At 40.8% G+C, this 21,741-nt stretch overlaps 1 protein-coding gene across 1 annotated transcript in view; it reads right to left on the reverse strand.

Moving 5' to 3' along the window:
• Positions 1 to 21,741, reverse strand: part of LOC129830099 (potassium voltage-gated channel subfamily D member 1-like) — a 75,127-nt gene that overhangs the window by 52,646 nt on the left and 740 nt on the right. The window contains exon 2 of the mRNA XM_055892325.1: positions 19,231 to 21,137. Within this exon, the coding sequence (XP_055748300.1) occupies positions 19,231 to 20,345 (1,115 nt within the window). The 5' untranslated portion in view covers positions 20,346 to 21,137. The remainder of the gene's footprint in view (positions 1 to 19,230; positions 21,138 to 21,741) is intronic.

The raw sequence follows: 21,741 nt of genomic DNA on the forward strand, positions 1-21,741 counted from the left end.
AGGGTTTTCTAATGATCAATTAGCCTTTTAAAATGATAAACTTGGATTAGCTAACAGAACGTGCCATTGGAACACAGAAGTGATACTTAAGTATATTTTAGAAATTACATTTACCGTTGATACTTAAGTATATTTTAAAACTTTTACTTGAGTCAGTTTCTATTAAGGTATCTTTACTTTTTACTGAAGTATAACAATTGGCTATTCTCTCATGTTGTTTCTATGTACTTTGCCATTAGTTACCATGTATGTTTGTAATAAAAGCTGTCTGTTTCCAGGTAGATACAACGTAGTTACTTATGAAATACCACCACATTGGATGATTGTCCCATTAAGACGACAGAAAATCTGTACGTGATCTTACCCTGTTGTTACATGATAGCACTTTCACACTTAAGGTGTAGGTACAGTACGAGGTAAGAGGGCTGAAAAAGGAAGCTGTTGCTTATACAATGTAAAAACCAAATACCTTACGTGTATTACAGTGCAATGTAACAAAGTGATCGACTTTGTCGAAGTGAAAAACAAAAACGTCACAATTAAGTCAAGCACACAACTCAGAGTGAAACTTATTGAAAATCAACGATTTTTCAGAGGTACAATGCATTCGGAAAGTATTCAGACCCTTTGACTTTTATTCTAAAATGGATTAAAGCAAAAAATGTTTTTTAGAAATGTTAGCAAATGTATAAAAAAAAAAAACATATTTACAGAGGTATTCAGACACTTTACTCAGTACAATGTTGAAGCACCTTTGGCAGCAATTACAGCCTCGAGTCTTCTTGGATATGACGCTACAAGCTTGGCACACCTATATTTGGGGAGTTTCTCCCATTCTTCTCTGCAGATCCTTTCAAGCTCTGTCAGGTTGGATGGGGAGCTGGATCTCTGGATCTCTCCAGAGATGTTAGATCGGGTTCAAGTCGGGGCTCTGGCTGGGCCACTCAAGGACATTCAGAGAATTGTCCCAAAGCTACTCCTGTGTTGTCTTGGATGTGTGCTTAGGGTCGTTGTCCTGTTAGAAGGTGAACCTTCACCCCAGTCTGAGGTCCTGAGCGCTCTGGAGCAGGTTTTCATCCAAGATCTCTTTGTACTTTGCTCCGTTCATCTTTCTCTCGTCCTGACTAGTCTCCCAGTCCCTGCCGCTGAAAAACATCCCCACAGCATGATGCTGCCAACACCATGATTCACTGTAGGGATGGTAATGGCCAGGTGTTGAGCGGTGCCTGGTTTCCTCCAGACGTGACACTTGGCATTCAGGACAAAGAGTTCAATCTTAGTTTCATCTTCCAGAGAATCTCCTTTCTCCTTTCTCTCATCCTATAGGTGCCTTTTGGCAAACACTAAGCAGGCTGTCATGTGCCTTCTACTGAGGAGTGGCTTCCGTCTGGCCACTCTACCAAAAAGGCCTGAATGGTGGACTGCTGCAGAAATGGTTGTACTTTTGGAAGGTTCTCCCATCTCCACAGAGGAACTTTGGAGCTCTGTCAGAGTGACCATCGGGTTCTTGGTCACCTCCCTGATCAGGGCCGTCTCCCCCGATTGCTCAGTTTGGCCGGGCGGCCAGCTCGAGAAAGAGTCTTGGTGGTTCCAAACTTCTTCCATTTAAGAATGATGGAGGACACTATGTTCTTGGGGACCTTCAATGCTGCGGAAATGTTTTGGTACCCTTCCCCAGATCTGTGCCTCGACACAATCCTGTCTCTGAGCTCTACGGACAATTCCTTCGACCTCATGGCTTGGTTTTTGCTCTGACATGCATTGTCAACTGTGGGACCTTATATAGACAGGTGTGTGCCTTTCCAAATCATGTCCAATCAATTGTATTTACCACAGGTGGACTCCAATTATGTTGTAGAAACATCTGAAGGATGATCAATGGAAGCAGGATGCACCAGTGCTCAATTTCGAGTCTCAAAGCAAAGGGTCTGAATGCTTATGTAAATAAGGTATTTCTGTTTTTCATTTTTTATAAATTTGCAAACATTTCTAAAAAACTTTTTTCGCTTTTTCTTTATGGGGGATTGTGTGTAGATTGATGAGGAACATTCTTTATTCAATCAATTTTAGAATAATGCTGTAATGTAAAAAAAAATGGAAATAGTGAAGGGGTCTGAATACTGTAAGTAGAAACACATTTGTAGTCATGTACAATCATGTAATCATATAAGCTAGCACAACAAGTAAAGTGAACTGCATTCATTTCTATGTGGAAACCGAACTACCTGGATAAAGATAATTCATTTGAATGGACGGATAATGTGATCATAGATCTATTAACTCTGGTAAAAGTAACACAAAATAAACTCAATAACAACATGTAAATGTTCACATCATGATAGTCCATATACTGTATGTACTCACAAATGATGTCTCTTTAAAGGCTATAAAGAGAAGGATGGCTTTGGATTGTGGCAGACTTGTATATCATGGGTAACATTTAAAAGTTGATAGCCTAGTGCAGTGGTTCCCAAACTTTTTATAGTCCCGTACCCCTTCAAACATTCAACCTCCAGCTGCGTACCCCCTCTATAGCACCAGGGTCAGCACACTCTCAAATGTTGTTTTTTGCCATCATTGTAAGCCTGCCACACGCACTATACGATACATTTATTAAACATGAGAATGACTGTGAGTTTTTGTCACAACCTGGCTCGTGGGAAGTGACAAAGAGCTCAAATAGGACCAGGGCACAAATAATAATATAACAATCATCTATAATTTTTATATTTAACACATCTCGACCGCCAAAATCCATCTGATGTCACATAGCTGTCCAGTACATTAAAAATATCCTTTCCTGTTGTCCTGGTTGCCAGTGGTTTGCAGAAGAGGATGTCTTCCTTAATTGACCGGACATATACCAGGAGCTGTGCAAGGCCCACCACGTCTGTTGACTCATCCAGCTGTAACACATATAATTCACTAGCTTGTATCCGAAGCAGTAATTGTTTCAAAACATCTCCTGCCATGTCACTGATGCATCGTGAAACAGTTTTGTTTGATGAAGGCACTGTCTGTATAGTTTTTTGGGCCTTTTCCCCCAGCATTGTCCCAGCCATATTCGCGGCAGCAGGAAGAATTAAGTCCTCCACAAAAGTATGGGGCTTGACTGTCCTAGCCACACGGTAGCTCGCCATTTAAGACTCTTCTAGCCCCTTCTTATTAATGGTATCTGTTGCTTTTATACATGTCTTACTACTCGAAAGTCATCGTAATTCTCGCAAAAAAAAGTCCTGTGCCTTATTTTTCAAATTGCCATGTTTTGTTTCTAAATGTCTGCGCAGGAGTAAAGGTTTCATTGAGTTGTGAGATAGTACTTTTGCACATATAACACAATGTGGCTGAGGAAAGGCACTACTCCCAATATAAGTGAACCCCAAATCAATGTAGTTCTCATCATCTTTACGCCTTTTCGATGGTCCAACGTCCCTGTCTGTTGTTCGGTGCTTTCCTGGGTAAGGGGGCAGTAGCTCTTCGGCTGCATCAGATTCACAATTGTCAGTGTCCATGCTAGCTGGGCTAACAACAAACGTAGAATTACTGATGCTAGCATTGGATGTGCTCGTGGATGCAGAACAACTTGTTTCATCGACAGGTGCAGGTGTAGTACTGCTGGTAGTAGCAGAACTACCAGTAGAGCTGGTATGTGTCTCTATGGATGCGGGCCTTACTTTTTTAATCATTTATCATTTTTTGAGCAAACAGAATGAGCAGCAGCTACGTTTGGCTACATACGGACCGTTAGTGGAATTTTTGCGAGAGAGTAACGGTTAATGTGATTAGATGTTAATTATTTGAGTAGGCTACCTATATTTGACATTGTGTTGTTATTTCGCTGAACACTAGATGGTTACATTTTATTTTTGGCAGTGAAACGAGGCTAATCAGGCGAGAAGAAAACCTCAGCATATGTATAGCCCCGTTGGAAAATATAAATGGACATTTAGAAAATGTGAAGACATTTTTATTTCTCTTCTAAAATATACATATATATATATATAAATATATATAGACCAGGTATTTTCAAACTGGGGTACGTGCAATGCCCCCAATGGCATTGCACGTACCCCAGTTTGAAAATACCTGGTCTAGTGTATTGGTACTGTAGCAACACTAACTAGTCACTTCTGGGTCAAGTAATTTTCTAAATTTGTCATAGTTGAAAAGTGTCGATCACAAAACTTGTAGTAATCATGGCCGAATACCGACCAGGAACGCAGGCCACGTGCCCAGGCCCTGACCTTCAGGGGACCCCTATTGATTTTGTTAGTCATTCTCACTCAGATATCAATGGGTAGAATTGCAGGAAATTAGCTTTAACGGTCCGATGCAGCTGTTTTTATCTCAATATCAAATAATTAATGGTAACAATTAAGTACCTTACTTTGATTGTTTTCAATTAAAACTGTCAAAAATAAACAAAAATAGCTTTTTAGCAAAGAGCAATTTCTCAAAGAAGAATTTTGGTAGGACTGTACTGTCTGGGAGTGGTCTGAGTGGGGAGGAGTAAACGGAAAAAATGCTGTTATTGGCAGAGAGGTTCGGAACTCTCTTTCTTATTGGTCTATTAACTAACTAATTTACCGCATGGTGATGTCACTATGGAAGGCCAAAACTTCATCCCACCAAAACAAGCGGAAATTTCAGAAGGTCTTTTCAAACAGCTCTTACACTAAAAGAGCATTATCATAATTTTCTCAATTTCACATTATTATTCCAACCTCGGTGTGGAAATATCTATAAAACAGAGGAAAATCTACTAAAAACTGCAACATTTTCTCTACTCTCCATGTCAAAATGTGTAGAATTGCAGGAAATGAACTTTAAAACAATAAATATTCTCTCCACTGTCAAGAGGGGGGCCACTAAAATGTTTTGCTGCGAGGTGGGGGGCTCCCCACGCCAACCAAATCACGCCCCAAAAGGTTAGAGTCCTGACTATGAAAGACTGCTTTTAGTTGTTTGTTTGACCTGCTGGCCGCAATGAATTCTACAGCAGAATTAATGCACGCTTTTCCGGCTCAGTGGCTCCAGAGACATGCTCTGACCACCACCTGTCTATCATGTGCGCACAGAAAAAAGATCACGCTGCAGGCAGCATAGAGAAGGAAAAGACATGTTTAGAACTGATAAATGATTGCATGGTGCAAGAATGAATGCAATCAATTCATTATTGAATGTTATCGATGGACACAGCTTTGTAGAACCAAAACATACACAGTCTGTCTCTGCTCAACACTCGACCAAAAACGAATCTAGAGAACAAATCGTTTGGGTGGCTGCTGCAGTTAGCAAACGATAGCCTATTGGGCAAATCTCCCTCGCGCCAGTCAAGCAATTGCATTACGCCAAGAGTCATTCAACATGGTAGGGATAAAAACAGAGGACATAGAAGGCACAGTATGTGGGTATGTGCGGGTGTATTGTGATGGAAAGTTGGGTGTGTGTTTTGTGTTTGGAAAAGTCAGTGAAAAAGGAAAATGGCTGCAAATGCCAGAGCCCATGTGTGTCTATGAGCAGGGGTTGTGACAGAATGAGCTTTCCATTTTGTGCAAATAAAATACATTCTAAATATAGTTGATTTATTTATTGTCCTATCATGATGGAACGGTCCCCAACCCTATACCCTAGACACCCACCTGAATGACCCATACACGAAGTAGAAGTCCTTCTCTGTTTTATAGGCCTACTGCAAGTAGCCTATACACAGCCAAATCAGAAAGATGAATGTGGTCAGAGACCCACTAGAGCAGCACAGCTCCCTCAAGATTCTGAGCCTGCCTGGCACGGTTGGTCCTACAAAGCCAAAGCCCCCTGATGGGAGAGCATAATATACAAGGATATTCTCAAAGCTGCTAATGACTACCTTGTACCTAGCCGGTGGTGATTCCGGTGGGGTGCCCCCACCCAGGTAGTGGCAGTGCTGGCAACACTAACTGCAGTAACCCATGGGGAGGGGGTCACACTCGGACAATCAGAGAGGGGGCAAATTATTGTGGCTCTGGTGGCACAAAATAATAAAAGGTCTGACTGGACAGAGATGCTTGGGAGAATGGTCACAACAGGGGACCAGCGTTTGTATGTTTCAGGGGAAGGGGGTGAATCGGAGCTCCATCAGCTAGGACTTGACATTGGTTAATCAAATCTCTTCATTCTTGCTCAACTTTGCATTCCTTCCCAAACAGCTGTATATGCATTCTCACATCAAGTCTTCTCTTGAGTTGGGCTCGGGGATGGAACAACTGTTGAACATCTGAGCTTGTGGTTATTTGTGGAGGAAGTGTGGGGAGTGTGTATGTGTGTGTGTGGATGTGTGTGTGTGGATGTGTGTATGTATGTATGTGTGTGTGTGTGTGTGTGTGTGTGTGTGTGTGTGTGTGTGTGTGTGTGTGTGTGTGTGTGTGTGTGTGTGTGTGTGTGTGTGTGTGTGTGTGTGTATCCTACATCTGTTGCTATGGGGTAATGATGTTAGGGACAATATAGGATGAATGATAATATTTTGTTTTGTAATGTCAATCCTGGTTATAGGTAACAATCCTTCGCTTGAACTGCCTACATTATTACACATATTATTCATTAATTGTGTAAATAAAGATATGCAAGATTTTTTATGTACAGTATATATCTTTTAAATAACTGTATATAATACAATCGAGTTGAGGGCGTTAGAAAGGCTTTTGATCTGCTTCTGTTCTGTGAGTGGCACTGTGTGCTCTTTATGAAGAATGGGTCCCGGTCTCTCGGGGGCCCTGGGATCCGGGGGGACGGGGGTGGTCTGTCGGTCACTGGGACGACAACCCAACTTCGGATGGGGGTAGGTTTTAGTGGGTGGAATAGTGGAGAACAATTAGAGGTTTACTTAGTAGCAATGCAAATATCATGGTACAGCTATATGGACACTCAATCATTATGGTACATTTAAATGGTAAGTTTACAAACATATATTATGATAAATAGAAAAGAAACTTGTATCTCATTATGGTAAATAGAATAGTGAAATAAATATAGCCAGTTGTAATTGTAATGGCTTAGCAGATAATATGAAAATACGACCAGTACTTACATTGCTAAAATTGTAGGAATATAACATCTATTGTTTACAGGAAACTCATTCAACAATTTTAGATGAAGTTGTTGTCACGCCCTGACCATAGAGAGCTTTTTATTCTCTATGTTGGTTAGGTTGGGGTGTGACTAGGGTGGGTCATCTAGGTGATTTATATTTCTATGCTGGCCTGGTATGGTTCCCAATCAGTGGCAGCTGTTTATCGTTGTCTCTGATTGGGGATCATATTTAGGCAGCCATTTCCCCTTTGTGCTTTGTGGGATCGTGACTATGTATAGTTGCCTGCGAGCACTATAGTAGCATCACGTTTCGTTTTGCTGTGAGTTTCACCTAGTAATAAAAATATGTGGAACCCAGATCACGCTGCGCTTTGGTCCAGTTATTATGACGATCGTGACAGTTGTGTGGGAAAAGGACTGGGGGCGGGGGGGTGAAATATACTTCTCTCATGGGCAAAGAAAATCAAAACGGGTGATGATATTAATTAACAATAATTTTTATCTGAGTGTGCAAATTGTCCAAACAGATCCACAAGGTAGAAATATGTTATTGGGTCCTAAACAGATTTGGCTCATTTATCTATACGGTCCAATAATGATGATTCATGCTTCTTTGAAAATATATGTAATAATTTATCAAACATACAAGCAATACACAACTCTATTATTATGGTGGGAGATTGTTCTATGGTTTTAAATACCAAAATGGACCGTAAGGAAATGACACAAAAAATATCACCATCATGCACCTAAGGAAATCACGAATATCACAGCTATATTGGAACTAGTGGATATATGGAGGCTTAATTATCCTGACCTAGTGAGATATACAGTTGAAGTCGGAAGTTTACATACACCTTAGCCAAATACATTTAAACTCAGGTTTTCACAATTCCTGACATTTAATCCTAGTAAAAATTCCCTGTTTTAGGTCAGTTAGGATCACCACTTTATTTTAAGAATGTGAAATGTCAGAATAATAGTAGAGAGAATGATTTATTTCATATTTTATTTCTTTCATCACATTCCCAGTGGGTCAGAAGTTTACATACACTCAATTAGTATTTGGCAGCATTGCCTTTAAATTGTTTAACTTGGGTCAAACATAGCCTTCCACAAGCGTCCCACAGTAAGTTGGGTGAATTTTGGCCCATTCCTCCTGACAGAGCTGGTGTAACTGAAGCAGGTTTGTAGGCCTCCTTGCTCGCACACGCTTTTTCAGTTCTGCCCACAAATGTTCTATGGGATTGAGGTCAGGGCCTTGTGATGGCCACTCCAATACCTTGACTTTGTTGTCCTTAAGCCATTTTGCCACAACTTTGGAAGTATGCTTGGGTCATTGTCCATTTGGAAGACCCATTTGTGACAAAGCTTTAACTTCCTGACTGATGTCTTGAGATGTTGCTTCAACATATCCACATCATTTTCCTTCCTCATGAGGCCATCTATTTTGTGAAGCGCACCAGTCCCTCCTGCAGCAAAGCACCCCTACACATGATACTGCCACCCCCGTGCTTCACGGTTGGGATGGTATTTGTCGGCTTGCAGGCCTCCCCCTTTTCCTCCAAACATAACGATGGTCATTATGGCCAAACAGTTCTATTTTTGTTTCATCAGACCAGAGGACATTTCTACAAAAAGTACAATCGTTGTCCCCATGTGCAGTTGCAAACCGTAGTCTGGCTTTTTTATGGCGGTTTTGGAGCAGTGACTTCTTCCTTGCTGACCGGCCTTTCAGGTTATGTTGATATAGGACTCGTTTTACTGTGGATATACATACTTTTGTACCTGTTTCCTCCAGCATCTTCACAAGGTCCTTTGCTGTTGTTCTGGGAATGATTTGCACTTTTCTCACCAAAGTACGTTCATCTCTAGGAGACAGAAAGTGTCTCCTTCCTAAGCGGTACGACGGCTGCGTGGTCCCATGGTGTTAATACTTGCATACTATTGTTTTTACAGATGAATGTGGTACCTTCAGGCTTTTGGAAATTGCTCCCAAGGATGAACCAGACTTGTGGAGGTCTACAATTTTCTTTCTGAGGTCTTGGCTGATTTCTTTTGATTTTCCCATGATGTCAAGCAAAGAGGCACTGAGTTTGAAGGTAGGCCTTGAAATACATCCACAGGCACACCTCCAATTGACTCAAATGATGTCAATTAGCCTATCAGAAGCTTCTAAAGCCATGACATCATTTTCTGGAATTTTAAAAGCTGTTTAAAGGCACAGTCAACTTAGTGTATGTGAACTTCTGACCAAATGGAATTGTGATACAGTTAATTATAAGTGAAATCTATCTGTAAACAATTGTTGGGAAAATTACTTGTGTCATGCACAAAGTAGATGTCCTAACCGACTTGCCCAAACCATAGTTTGATAACAAGAAATGTGTGGAGTGGTTGAAAAACGAGTTTTAATGACTCCAACCTAAGTGTATGTAAACTTCTGACTTCAACTGTACATGGCAGAGGTTCAATCAAGCAAGTCGTCTTGATTACCTTCTTATGTCATTCTCGCTGGCACCAAACGTTTAAAAAGTGTTGATAGGGGACAGAATGCTGTCGGACTATCAAGTAATTGGCATATACATTGCTCTTACAGAATTTCTACATGGGCAAGGATATTGGACATTTTATGAAAGCCTATTGGATGATAAATTGTTTTTAACTCGGACAGAATAATTTATAACTGACTTTTCCAACATACAGTGCATTTGGAAAGTACTCAGACCCCTTCCCTTTTCCAGCATTTTGTTACGTTACAGCCTTATTTGAAAATTGATAAAATAATTTACCCCCCTCATCTATCTACACACATTACCCCATAATGACAAAGCAAAAAAAATTTTTTTTGAAATGTTTGCAACAAAAAAAAAAAAAAAAACCCAGTATTACCTTATTTACATAAGTATTCAGACACTTTGCAATGAGACTCGAAATTGAGCTCAGGTGCATCCTCCTTCCATTGATCATCCTTCAGATGTTTCTACAACTTGACTGGAGTCCACCTGTGGTAAATTAATTTGAATGGACATGATTTAGAAAGGCACACATCTGTCTATATAAGGTCCCACAAGCAATGAGGTCAAAGGAATTGTCCGTAGAGCTCCGAGACAGGATTGTGTCAAGGCACAGATCTGGGTAAGGGTACTCAAAAATGTCTGCAGCATTGAAGGTCCCCAAGAACATAGTGGCCTCCATCATTCTTAAATGGAAGAAGTTTGGAATCACCAAGACTCCTCCTAGAGCTGGCCGCCCGGCCAAACTGAGCAATCGGGGGAGAAGGGCCATGGTCAGTGAGTCGACCAAGAACCCGATGGTCACTCTAACAGAGCTCCAGAGTTCCTCTGTGGAGATGGGAGAACCTTCCAGAAGGTCAACCATCTCTGCAGCACTCCACCAATCAGGCCTTTATGGTAGAGTGGCCAGACAGAAGCCACTCCTCAGTAGAAGGCACATGACAGCCCGCTTGTAGTTTGCCAAAAGGCACCTAAACGACTCTGACCATGAGACACAAGATGCTCTGGTCTGATGAAACCAAGATTGAACTATTTGGTCTGAATCCCATATGTCACGTCTGGGGGAAACCTGGCACCCTCCCTATGGTGAAGCATGGTGGTGGCAGCATCATACTGTGGGGATGTTTTTCAGCGGCAAGGACTGGGAGAATAGTCAGGATCGAGCGAAAGATATACGGAGCAAAGTACAGAGAGATCCTTGATGAAAACCTGCTCCAGATCGCTCAGGATCTTAGACTGGGGCGAAGGTTTACCTTACAACAGGACAAAGACTCTAAGCACACAGCCAAGACAACGCAAGAGTTGCTTTGGGACAATTCTCTAAATGTCATTGAGAGGCCCAGCCAAAGCCCGGACTTGAACCCGATCGAACATCTCTGGAGACCTGAAAATAGCTGTGCAGCGACGCTCCCCATCCAACCTGACAGTACAATTACAATTCAATGGTAGGCTAACTAAATTATGGCCTGTGCTAAGATATTTCAAAGTGTTTATTATTGTAAACTGTAGTGCCATGCCTTGGGGACAATAGCTAGATTCATTATTTTTACTCCATAGATAAATCCTATTTTTAAATACCTTGGCTATTCCCAAATGAATGGTTCGCTCCCTAATTTTCAAGATAAATCAATATACAAGTTCAGTGGTTGATATTTTTTCATTGAGGATATTTATATAGTCCAATAATTTGGATGAACATAATTTCAGGTTGTCCTCCAACAATTCAGATGATCCCCTCTGAATACATAATGAGGATAAAGGCTATGTAAAGTCATCGCCTCTGAAAAGAGAACTGCATTTCAACCTAGTCTACAATACCCAATATAAGCCATTTATATACACAATACACAAAATAAGTCGTTTATTGAAATAGCTGTGCAGAAGAAGTCAATGTAAACATTTTGTCATCTAACAAAACCCTCTGAGTAGAGACTAAGAATCTTACTCAAGACGTGATCTCTTGCATCTTTTTACAGTGAAATGGGGTGAAAATGTGGTCTGGGGCTGCTGAATAAAGTAATGATTTGAATCCCCCGTATTCACCCCTCAAGACAACAAACAAGCATCATAATAACCATATACATAAAGGATCTTGAACCACAGAATGGGCACAATTAGAGTAAGAGTGTTAAATTGATTAGACACGATCATGGAGCTCAACAAGATAAAGAGCATGCTCATGTGTCTAATAAACCAGAGCTATCTAGTGTAGTAATATGTGGGTCATATATATTAAACACACAGTACAGACACAATATGAACAATGAGCAGAGAACAAAAGCATTGAATTGCAGTTTTAGCATGTTGTGTTATTTATTGGGTACTATGCATAGAGTTAAGAAGCTCCCATTTTAAACAAATGAATATGAATCACTCTATGTGAGGGTCATCCTTGTTATTTTCATCTTAATGTGGAGGTTGAGCTCAGTTATATTCTAATAATAACTCACAATCTCATATTTCGGCTAGGCTACATTTGTATGTGTGCGTGTATGCAAGTGTTATGTTCTCAAGTAACACAAAACCATGGAAACAAAAGAATGATAGCTTAGCCAAGTGAGGATTTCAATATACAATATATATACAATATATAGAGGATTTCAATATTTGAATATACACTTTGAATATACACTGGGGCGCATGACATTCGGAGAGGCACTTAGAATTGCAAGGAAACTTAATGAAAATAATTGATGAGAGTATTCGCTGTAGTTATTTTTTTTCAGTGGCTGTGTTCTCTGCCTCAGTGAGAGAGATATTCAGAGACAGAGTCTGAGTGGTGCAGCTGTGCAGTATCTGCCCATTCCTGAGAGTTCCACGGGGAGAGGTGTGGTGTGGACACTATCGAGGCAGATGGGGACTTGGGAGGAAGATAAGTCAGCTTTGTCATCCCACCACATAGCCAGTAAATAGGTCAGCTTGAGAAGGCAGAAGGGCCACAGCGAGAGCCTGTCCAAAATTGTGAGCACTCCAATTACTTAGAGAGGAAGTCAACTCAAAGCTTCATAGACTACAGGAAGAAGAAAAGGGGAAGAGCAGCATAGGATGTATTTAGTCTACTTAGACAATCCCGCAGGTGAAGAAGCTGGATGTGGAGGTCCTGGGCTGGCGTTGTTACACGTGGTCTACGGTTGTGAGGCCATTTGGATGTACTGCCAAATTCTCTAAAATGACATTGGAGGTGGCTTATGGTAGAGAAATTAACATTTAATTATCTGACAACAGCTCCGTTGGACATTCCTACAGTCAGCATGCCAATTGCATGTTCCCTCAAAACATGAAACATCTGTGTCATTGTGTTGTGTGACAAAACCGCACATTTTAGAGTGGCCATTTATTGTCCCCAGCACAAGCTGCACCTGTGTAATGACCTTGATGTTTAATCAGCTTCTTGATATGCCACACCTGTCCGGTGGATGGATTATCTTGGCAAAGGAGAAAATGTTCACAAACATGGATGTAAACAAATTTGTGCACAGTATTTGAGAGAAATAAGCTTTTTGTGCGTATGGAACATTTCTGTAATTATATTTTTGTTCAGTACATATAAACAACATAGAGATCACCTTTGTGATTGATTTTACAGTATACAGTACCATTAAATAAAAGAAGGCCTCAATGGACTATTCAGTTGATACTTTGTTCAGTAGATGCCTACCCCTCCATCGGTTCAGTCACTGTTAAACTCCCTGAGTGCAGAAATATACCACTTCATGATATGAAATAAGGCAAGGGCCAATACCTTCAGTCTGCTGTGTTTTGCTTATGTTGCCTTCTTTGGAGTAGAATCCTCTACGGAGCCACGTCTCCTCACTATGTGCTTTATTCTCAATATTCGTCATAGTCCACAAAACAACTTTAATTCTCTTTCTGTTGCTGTGACCTGAGAATGGTCCCTGAAAGAACTCAACTCAGCTTCGCATTTGCACAGTGCACACTGAATATATTCTACAACAACTGGGTTATAACAAGAGGTTACCCTAACACCAATTATCCTTTCCATTTCCATTGACCAATTTTCTAGACCAGAGAAAGTAGCATACTGTACAGCAGACCATTTGACTCCCAACTTGCAGTTCAGTGTCAATGGGTGGTGCCTTCATGACACTAATCTGCTCAATGCACCCTGTAGACCTTTACGGGTCAACAAATCCAGTTATCTGGAGAAAATCCAGTTGTCTGCTTTTTCCATAGATTATGAATAGCTTGTTATTGTCTGACTGCAGAGTACTGTCAAAATGGCAGCATAAGCATAAACTATAATGGTATATAAAACGGCTTAGATATGCCTCCATGAAAAATGAACCCTCGCATGCCCTGACAAACAGTCAACAGTCTCAGAACAGTCTCAGAAAGTCAAATATATAGTGAATGTTAGATTGCTGCTTTGGCACAGGCTGTTCTCCCCCTCTCTTTCTCCCTCTGAGAAGTGTTGGCTCCTAGGAACACTTTTTGTCATGCCATCCAGTGAATGAGAGCAGTTTGGGAACAAAAGGTCAGACCAATATGAAACATCATACAACACATGGCACTTGGCTGATATGGTTCAAAATCAGATTCTTCAACAAAAGAAAAGAAAACTAATTTCAAGTCAACTAGAATCATTCTCTTTATGGGTCTCCTCGACCTCAAGCAGCAATGTTAATACCACCAGCAGGTAGACAAGACAGGCCGTCTGGTACAGTACAGTATTTGGCTAGTGGAAGGCAATTTCTAAGTATCACATAATTCAGAAATTAGGATTAAGCCAGGTTACATCACAAGATGATACAATTATTCATAAATACTAAACCCAATCTCATGCAAAGGAGCTCATGGTCAAACTACACATTCAGATCCAACAATTTGTCACGAATGATATCTGCACTCAGTTATAAAACACGTTGAGTTATAAAACAGTTGGTGAGCCCAGTCAGTCAGCCTACTATTGTTCAAGGACAGCGGTGCTCCCAAAAGGCACTTACGTAATATAATAACAGATGGTGACTGAAGTGTATTGGGAGTGAATTACTCAAGAAAGGGGAAAGTGATGCAACGGGAGTAAAGAGGCTTGTCTTTTAACTGAAATTGAGGATTAGGATCAAAGTCAATAAGGTATTTCACATTTTAAAACGTATTTCACCTGTTTCTGATGGGATTGGACAGTTTTCGCTATCAACAAGGTATGCTAGATCTAGAAATACTGTATCAATATTAACTATTTGTTAATAAGAATATTGGTTGTATTCAAAGTTTATAAATAATTGCTACATGTTGTGGGCAGGTTTTCACAGCTAGTTATTTCCTCCTACACTATCTTGAATACTTATTTCCTTTCCTTCTAAACTATTGGCCAATGTGCTGGATGGGAATAGGTCAAGGTCAAAATGGGAATGAAAAAAGCTCGATATGAAGTCCCATTAATGAGGAATCAAGTCGGTTGCCCCAGAAACAGGGTCAAGTAATTGCAAATAGAAACGTGCATTTATTGGAGCATCTATAAGTCTCCGAGTCGTTCCCCTATGCTTGGATCAGCATACATGACTTGCAATCTTTCTGCTAACTAAGACTAAAGTGTAACGTTTAACAAGCTATCATCAGTCTAGCCTGAACAGAATATATTACGGGAGATTTTATAACCATGCCAGCATAACACATGAACAATTTCAACATTTTTTTATTACCATTGAGAGTTACAGTATACCGTTCTAATCGGAGCAGGAGTGGTTCCTTACACTATTAGGGAATGGTTCCATCTGCCTGTAATTCTGCCAGATCAAACCTTCTTGGCAAGCTGATAACCATTTTTTGACAGTATTAAATTCCTCTTCCATATACACATTCTACTACAGCACTGTACTGAATTTACATCTGGCTAAGACAAACTAAGGCCAAAATCAGTGTCATTAAGCTATTTCAAAGAAGTCTGAACATCCGTGAGTTATCGATCATCAGTCTGCTCTAACAATGCTAATACCATTATTGGAAACATGTTCCTAAATAGAAGAAAACATATGTTTTGTAATAGTGTAACAGTCATCATCAGAGCGCAATTTTCAAATTCTTTTTCTCTTCAATTGAACTAGAATTCCGAGAGAAAACGGCATGAATAAGGGATTTGGGGAAATGATGCATGTTTCCATTTTGGGAGGATAGTGTCATATAACCATTGACATACTCCAAACCTGAGAGGATAGAGCGGGTGCAATGAAATACAATCATCGGGTTGGCAGAAGCCAATGAAATGTTCTTGTTAAAGTATATTTGGTAAGTAGACTACAGTATAATGCCAAAATGTTAGAATATATCTTTACTTTCTATATATTTCAATAATTGCACTGAAAAATGCAGCATATATCATTGAATACCTACAGCACAGTAGTCTCCATTCCTGAGTCTCTTCCCTCTGAAATGGTTAACACTGCACTGCTATTCACTCCATTAATAAAGGGTCTAGCTATATGGTAACATTTGATCAGAAATACCACAGCAAAATGATTTTCATGTAGTAGTTAGCCACAGTTTGGATAGCTTGTTAGCTAGTTGACTGAAGCCAGCATCAAAGCTGGGCTGCGTTTCAAACTCAGAAAAGACACAACCTCGCCCACTTACCCTTGCCTTATGCCCTTGGGGGAATCCCCGAGGCCATATTTGTCGTCGGTCCAAATGATTAGCCAAGCAAGGAAAGTTTGCAACGTAAGCCCCACAGCCCTAGTTTTAAATGGAGTTTGCGAGTGTACAATTATGTTCACTTCGGGGACTGAAACGTCCCATAATTCAATTCGCGATGATTATACATCCACTAAGAAAAGTCAGCCAAAACTTAAAACCTCAACATACAAGTGTAAGTAAAAACAAATGTAAATAAGTTATAAATTGTGCTACTAATGCACAAACACGTCTCGTAAAAGTAATGATGTTTTTGTTTGGTTAGCTTTTGGAAATTGTAGAAATAAAAATGTTCCTTCTTCAGAAGTTCCAGCTAGGCAGGCAAATGTTAGTTAGCTAATTAATTTGCTAGCTATCATACAGTAGACATATATTAATAATTATATAGTTAATATAAGTAGACATGCAATCATAATTGACTGCAGCGCATATAAAGCACGCAACAGCTACCAGTGGCAGAAAACACAATCGTCGCAGGACGAATGAGTGACGAATTTCCGGGCAAGGGCGGTCCATTTAAAATTCACTCCTTCCTCCCTCGCCCCTTGACCTGCAAGTGTAAGCTCATCAGACATCATGATACGTCATCAGAAGTGTCCACTTAATTTGAGGGCTAAGGTGAGAGGTTGAGTCTGTTAAGTGTTTGGAATGCAGCCCTAGATTACTTATTGGGAAACAATATTTCTGCTAGTTAGCTAAATGTAATTATATGTATATTACGTTAATTAAGACACCTTATGTTGATTTTTACTTTATTTGGCAATTACCTGTATATGAATGCTAGCTAGCTAGTTGTACATGTGTTGTGTCATCCAACAATTTCTTAACTCAAAAATGTTGCTTGCTAGCTAGTATTAGCTATTTGAATGGCAGCCTCATCACATTGATTGGGAATTCGCTGACTGGTTATAGCTAGCGAACTAACTACATGATATCTATCCGCATATGAGTGATCATTTTTGTCATAAATGTTTATTCCCCAAATATACGAGTGCCTACTCACATCATGTCGGTATCCTTTCTGTTTTCCTTTCTGATCCAGAAAAGGACTCACAAAAACCATGTCTGTAGCTTGTGTTGCTTGCAGTAAGCCATTGTTCTTTTCTTTTTGACCTGAAATTATGTCATTCATGACATCTTCACAAAAAAGTAGAAATGACAGCCAAAATGTAGCGATAGACAAAAATGCTATTGAGGCTTATTTAATGAAGCCTAAATTAGCATTAGCATTATGTTTTATAGATTGTGTCCTTTGCCTTTCACCTTTAATAAATTCCTGAAAAAAAGAGAAATGTCACTGCCATACATCTACATTGTTACATCCTCTCAGACTGCCTCCACACAATGGCAGGATCCAAAGTTCAAAACATGCCATAATGACATCACACCTAAATGTGTCAAGTGGATTCGGGGGATGGAAACAATAGGGCAAGGGAGCACTCCCTTCTCTCCTCTCCTTGGTTCTTATCGTTTACACACTGACACAGAAAAAGGCTCCACCTCCATCATTCAAATGGAAAGATGATGCTGTTGCAGTGATAAACAGAATCCTCGAGCAGTCCCTCCGACAGAGCTTATTTGTCCATTGATGGCAAGGCTGCTACACTGCTCATCAAGCAGCTCTTGCTACATCATTACCCGAGGGTGAAGCTACATTAATAAGCCAGCATTAGATCATGTAATTCAACATCAGATAAGATGGACACAGAGATATATGTTACAAATCCACACCATAGGCGCTACATTAAAAGGCCAAAACCACGCATCTAATCCATTCTAGGAGTGCCAAATGGCCTATCTGAAATTTAAACAGCCATCTTCAAACACAGATATTTTACAACCGGATGACTGTAATTCTACAGAGGAAATCAAGGACATTGCATGAAGTTGTATGGCGTCATGGTACATTATCTCTCTACTCTACATGTCAATACATTGGATCGTCTCAGACTCATGTTGGTTTGAAGTAGAAATCAGAATGGGGCCAGAAGATTGTCAGGCAACATGGAGACGGTAGTAAAAGCATCTGTGCTGTGTTTGAGCCCATTTAGTGCTTGGACACATACTGTTTTGAGTTTAATGGCCTGGGGGATTGCCATCAAAACAAGCCGGATTACTCATGGACGTATTGGAGAAAGAGGCCTGGGAAAAGACAGGGGCGAGGACCATGGCTCACTGGGGTACTGTTGTTCCTGTGGCCCAGCTGCACTTGAAATAATCCAACAGATGAGTCCTCAATCAACATAACAACATGTAGTCTCTGCCGCAGTGGTAGTCAGATGAAGGACAGTTTGAAACAGGATGCAGCTCATCTGAGGTCCCTTAAAAATCCCTTTTCCTGCACTAATTCTGCCTATTTAACTACCCTTCATCACAGTAAGATACTCATCTGCAAACCACTGCTTTTATTTCAGGAATTATCTTTGTTAAGATTTTGATGAATTAATAATGATGACGTGTTTTCAAACCAAATTAAACGATGCGACAGGTTCCCTACATTGGGGAACTGTCATATAAAATTCTGCATCTTGTACAGCACAGAATACTATTACATAACAATAAACCTTATGTCTAATTAAATAAGGTTACAGGATTTTTGTACTACTCGATCTCAAATACAAACTGAAGACAATATTCTTAAACCCTGGTCGTTCACACCAAGTGCATGGAGTGGGCTGTCAAATCTTCTTAACACCATTCATTTCCCATTCACAGTACACAAGCCATTACTCTCCCATTCATAACACACCTGCAGGGAGAGTGTTGGAGTGTGTGACACCTGAGAGCAGTGTAAAGATGAGGTGACGACAGGGGATTGAAGAACTAAAATGACTCATTCACAGTCCAAGATATTTCTCAATTGATTCTACTGAGATTAGTACCACCATTTCATATTCAAGCAACACAGTATGTGGGTGGTAGAAGTTGATATGGAACTGGTTATGATACTTCTACAGTTTATAAAGGTTAAGTAGTATAACAACATCCAAACACTTACCCCAGTGTTGTCATGGTGACGATGGTGTACCAGAAGGAGGCAGGGATGCTGGAAAACGTGGTTCCCTTGGTGCCTTTCTCAGCGTAGAACATGACGGTGGCAAAGATGATGACGGCCATGGTGAGAGAGAAGAGGAGGAAGCCCAGCTCCGAGGCGCAGGCTTGCAGCGTGCAGCCCAGGATACGCAGCCCCTGAGAGTGACGGGAGAACTTGAAGATACGGAACACCCGGAAGACTCGCAGGGTGACAAAGGCCCCACTGACTTCCTCATTCTCTGGCATGACAAGGCCGATGTAGAAGGGCAAGATGGCTACCACGTCTATCACGCTCATCACCGAACGCGCAAAATCACAGCGGCTGGGGGCGGCATACAGCCTCATGAGGTACTCGAAGGAGAAGATAAGCACACAGGCCGTGTCCAAACAAGAGAAGGCCACTGAAAACTTCTCACCACACGGCAGGTCCTTTATACTCCCTTTGATTGGTCGGCAGGGAACTGTTTCCACAACGTTGGCAATAACAGACACAGCGATGAAGAAGCCAGTGACGTAGTAAAAAACCAAGGCCATGGTGCTTGTGTGAGGGTTCTCAAAGGCCCTCCATAGCCTCTCTCGTAATGTGGCGTCTGGGGGCAGGGGAGCGTCTCCGGCATTCTCGGCCTCGGTGTCCTCAGCCAAACGCTCCTGGTTCTCCTTCTTGCGATCCCGGTACTCTTCCATACAGCAGTCACCTATGATCTCCGGTATTATGCCATAAAAGGCCAGCTCTTCCTCAAAAGCCTGAATGCATTCATGTCGGGGGTAATGTAGCTTGCCTGTTCGAAAAAAGTTTAGTATATGGCGGAACATCTCTGGATCCCTGTCAAAGAAATATTCCTGAGTTTCCTCATTGTAGAAAAACTCCTTTTCTGAGCTGCCTAGAAGGGTGTCTGGGTAACGGTCCAAGGTGTTCTTCCATGTCTGAAAGCGTAGTCCACTCACATTTACAAACAAGATCTCATCACTGCGACTCTTTTTGTCCACAGGAGGCTTGGGCATGGTCTTTTGGGCCAGTGGTAGCCAGCCTACGGCTGCTGCCCGAGCAAAGGGCATCCATGTTGCAACTCCAGCAGCCATTTTTGATTAGTAGCTTTGTTTCAGGAGTAAACCGGATGGTGAGTAAAGGTATGGAGTGTGTCTAGGTACTTGAGGGCTATTTCTGGGCCTTTTTCCGGATCAGGAGGAAAAGTATCGGTATATCCGATCTAATCATCCGAACTGAAGGCCTCAACAACCGGGTTGGCTTGCCTCCATTTCCAGTCTGTCAGTTTGTTTGTGCATTGGCTTCAGTAGGAGAGGGAAATGTAAGGCAGGCAGAGAGATGATAGTGTTTACATCATCAAAGAAAAGGGTCAAGGTAAGGCAGTTGGGGACTGAACCTAAAGTTCAGGCCATTGGAATAGCTCAGGAAAACTAGGCCTGATTCATAAAACATCAGACCATTGACCGCTTTTGTATAAATAATAGCACAGTAATATTGTAGAACAATACTGTATATGGCTTTTCAGCAGTGTTAAAAATAAAATAAATAATAAGTCTCTGGCCTTCGCTCACTGCCTCCCCTTTCTCAGAAGACAGATTAGTTGCAGCGCTGTGGTTTTTCAAATTCGTATTAAATTGTGATGATGGTCGCTGAAGTTGCAAGATAGACACATTTTCCTCTGTTGCTTTCTCCCTTTCCCTCTCACTGTTGCTCTCCAGCTTTGGTTATGGATGCCTCTCTCTGTCTCTTGGTTTCTCTCGCCCTCTCTCTCAAATGCACAACCAAACCTTAAGTATTATCAATTTCTTTGGTGTCAGAGGTCTTGTGAAAGGAAACGTTTGAGTCTTAGGTGTTTCTATTCCTTGTATGGTCGTCCTTTTTTATACCTGTCAAGAAACACAACACACACAACTTAGACATTGCGCAGCACAAGCTGTAAAGGCATGCTTGTCTCTTTGTGTCACAGCTTGGGTGAACTTAGCATACAGTTTGCATCACAGTCTGTTTAAAAAGTCTGAGCTTCAATATACAAACAGAGAGGTCCCTCACAAAAATAACTTTCAAGTTGACCACATTTTAATCATATTTAGAACCTAGACCAAACAGTTGTACCAATAGAAAAACACATGTTCATTTTGCACTGATTGTCAATTTGTACAGAACCTCAACCCAAATAAGCACTTCATGTGGTCTCTAAACACATAATACATCAACCACACAAAACCATAAGATAATGACATGACAAAATGCTAAAACACAACTGTCCCTCTTCAGTATTAATCCACAAAGGGATTATGCTTTAAATGTGCAATAACGTAAATAACGCTAAATTGTATTTCAATATAAAAAGGTTAACATTAAATGTCGAGATTAAATCAATTCTAAACAAATACAGATGACTGAATGTTCTTGTTCTTTTAATGTCACTCTTCTAAACAAAAGATGTGTGAGGGTGTATCCATGAAACATCTAGTCTGTCTTGTGAGGGGA

Source organism: Salvelinus fontinalis, chromosome 31 (assembly GCF_029448725.1).
Source record: "Salvelinus fontinalis isolate EN_2023a chromosome 31, ASM2944872v1, whole genome shotgun sequence".
In the NCBI taxonomy this organism is placed as follows: Eukaryota; Metazoa; Chordata; class Actinopteri; order Salmoniformes; family Salmonidae; genus Salvelinus; species Salvelinus fontinalis.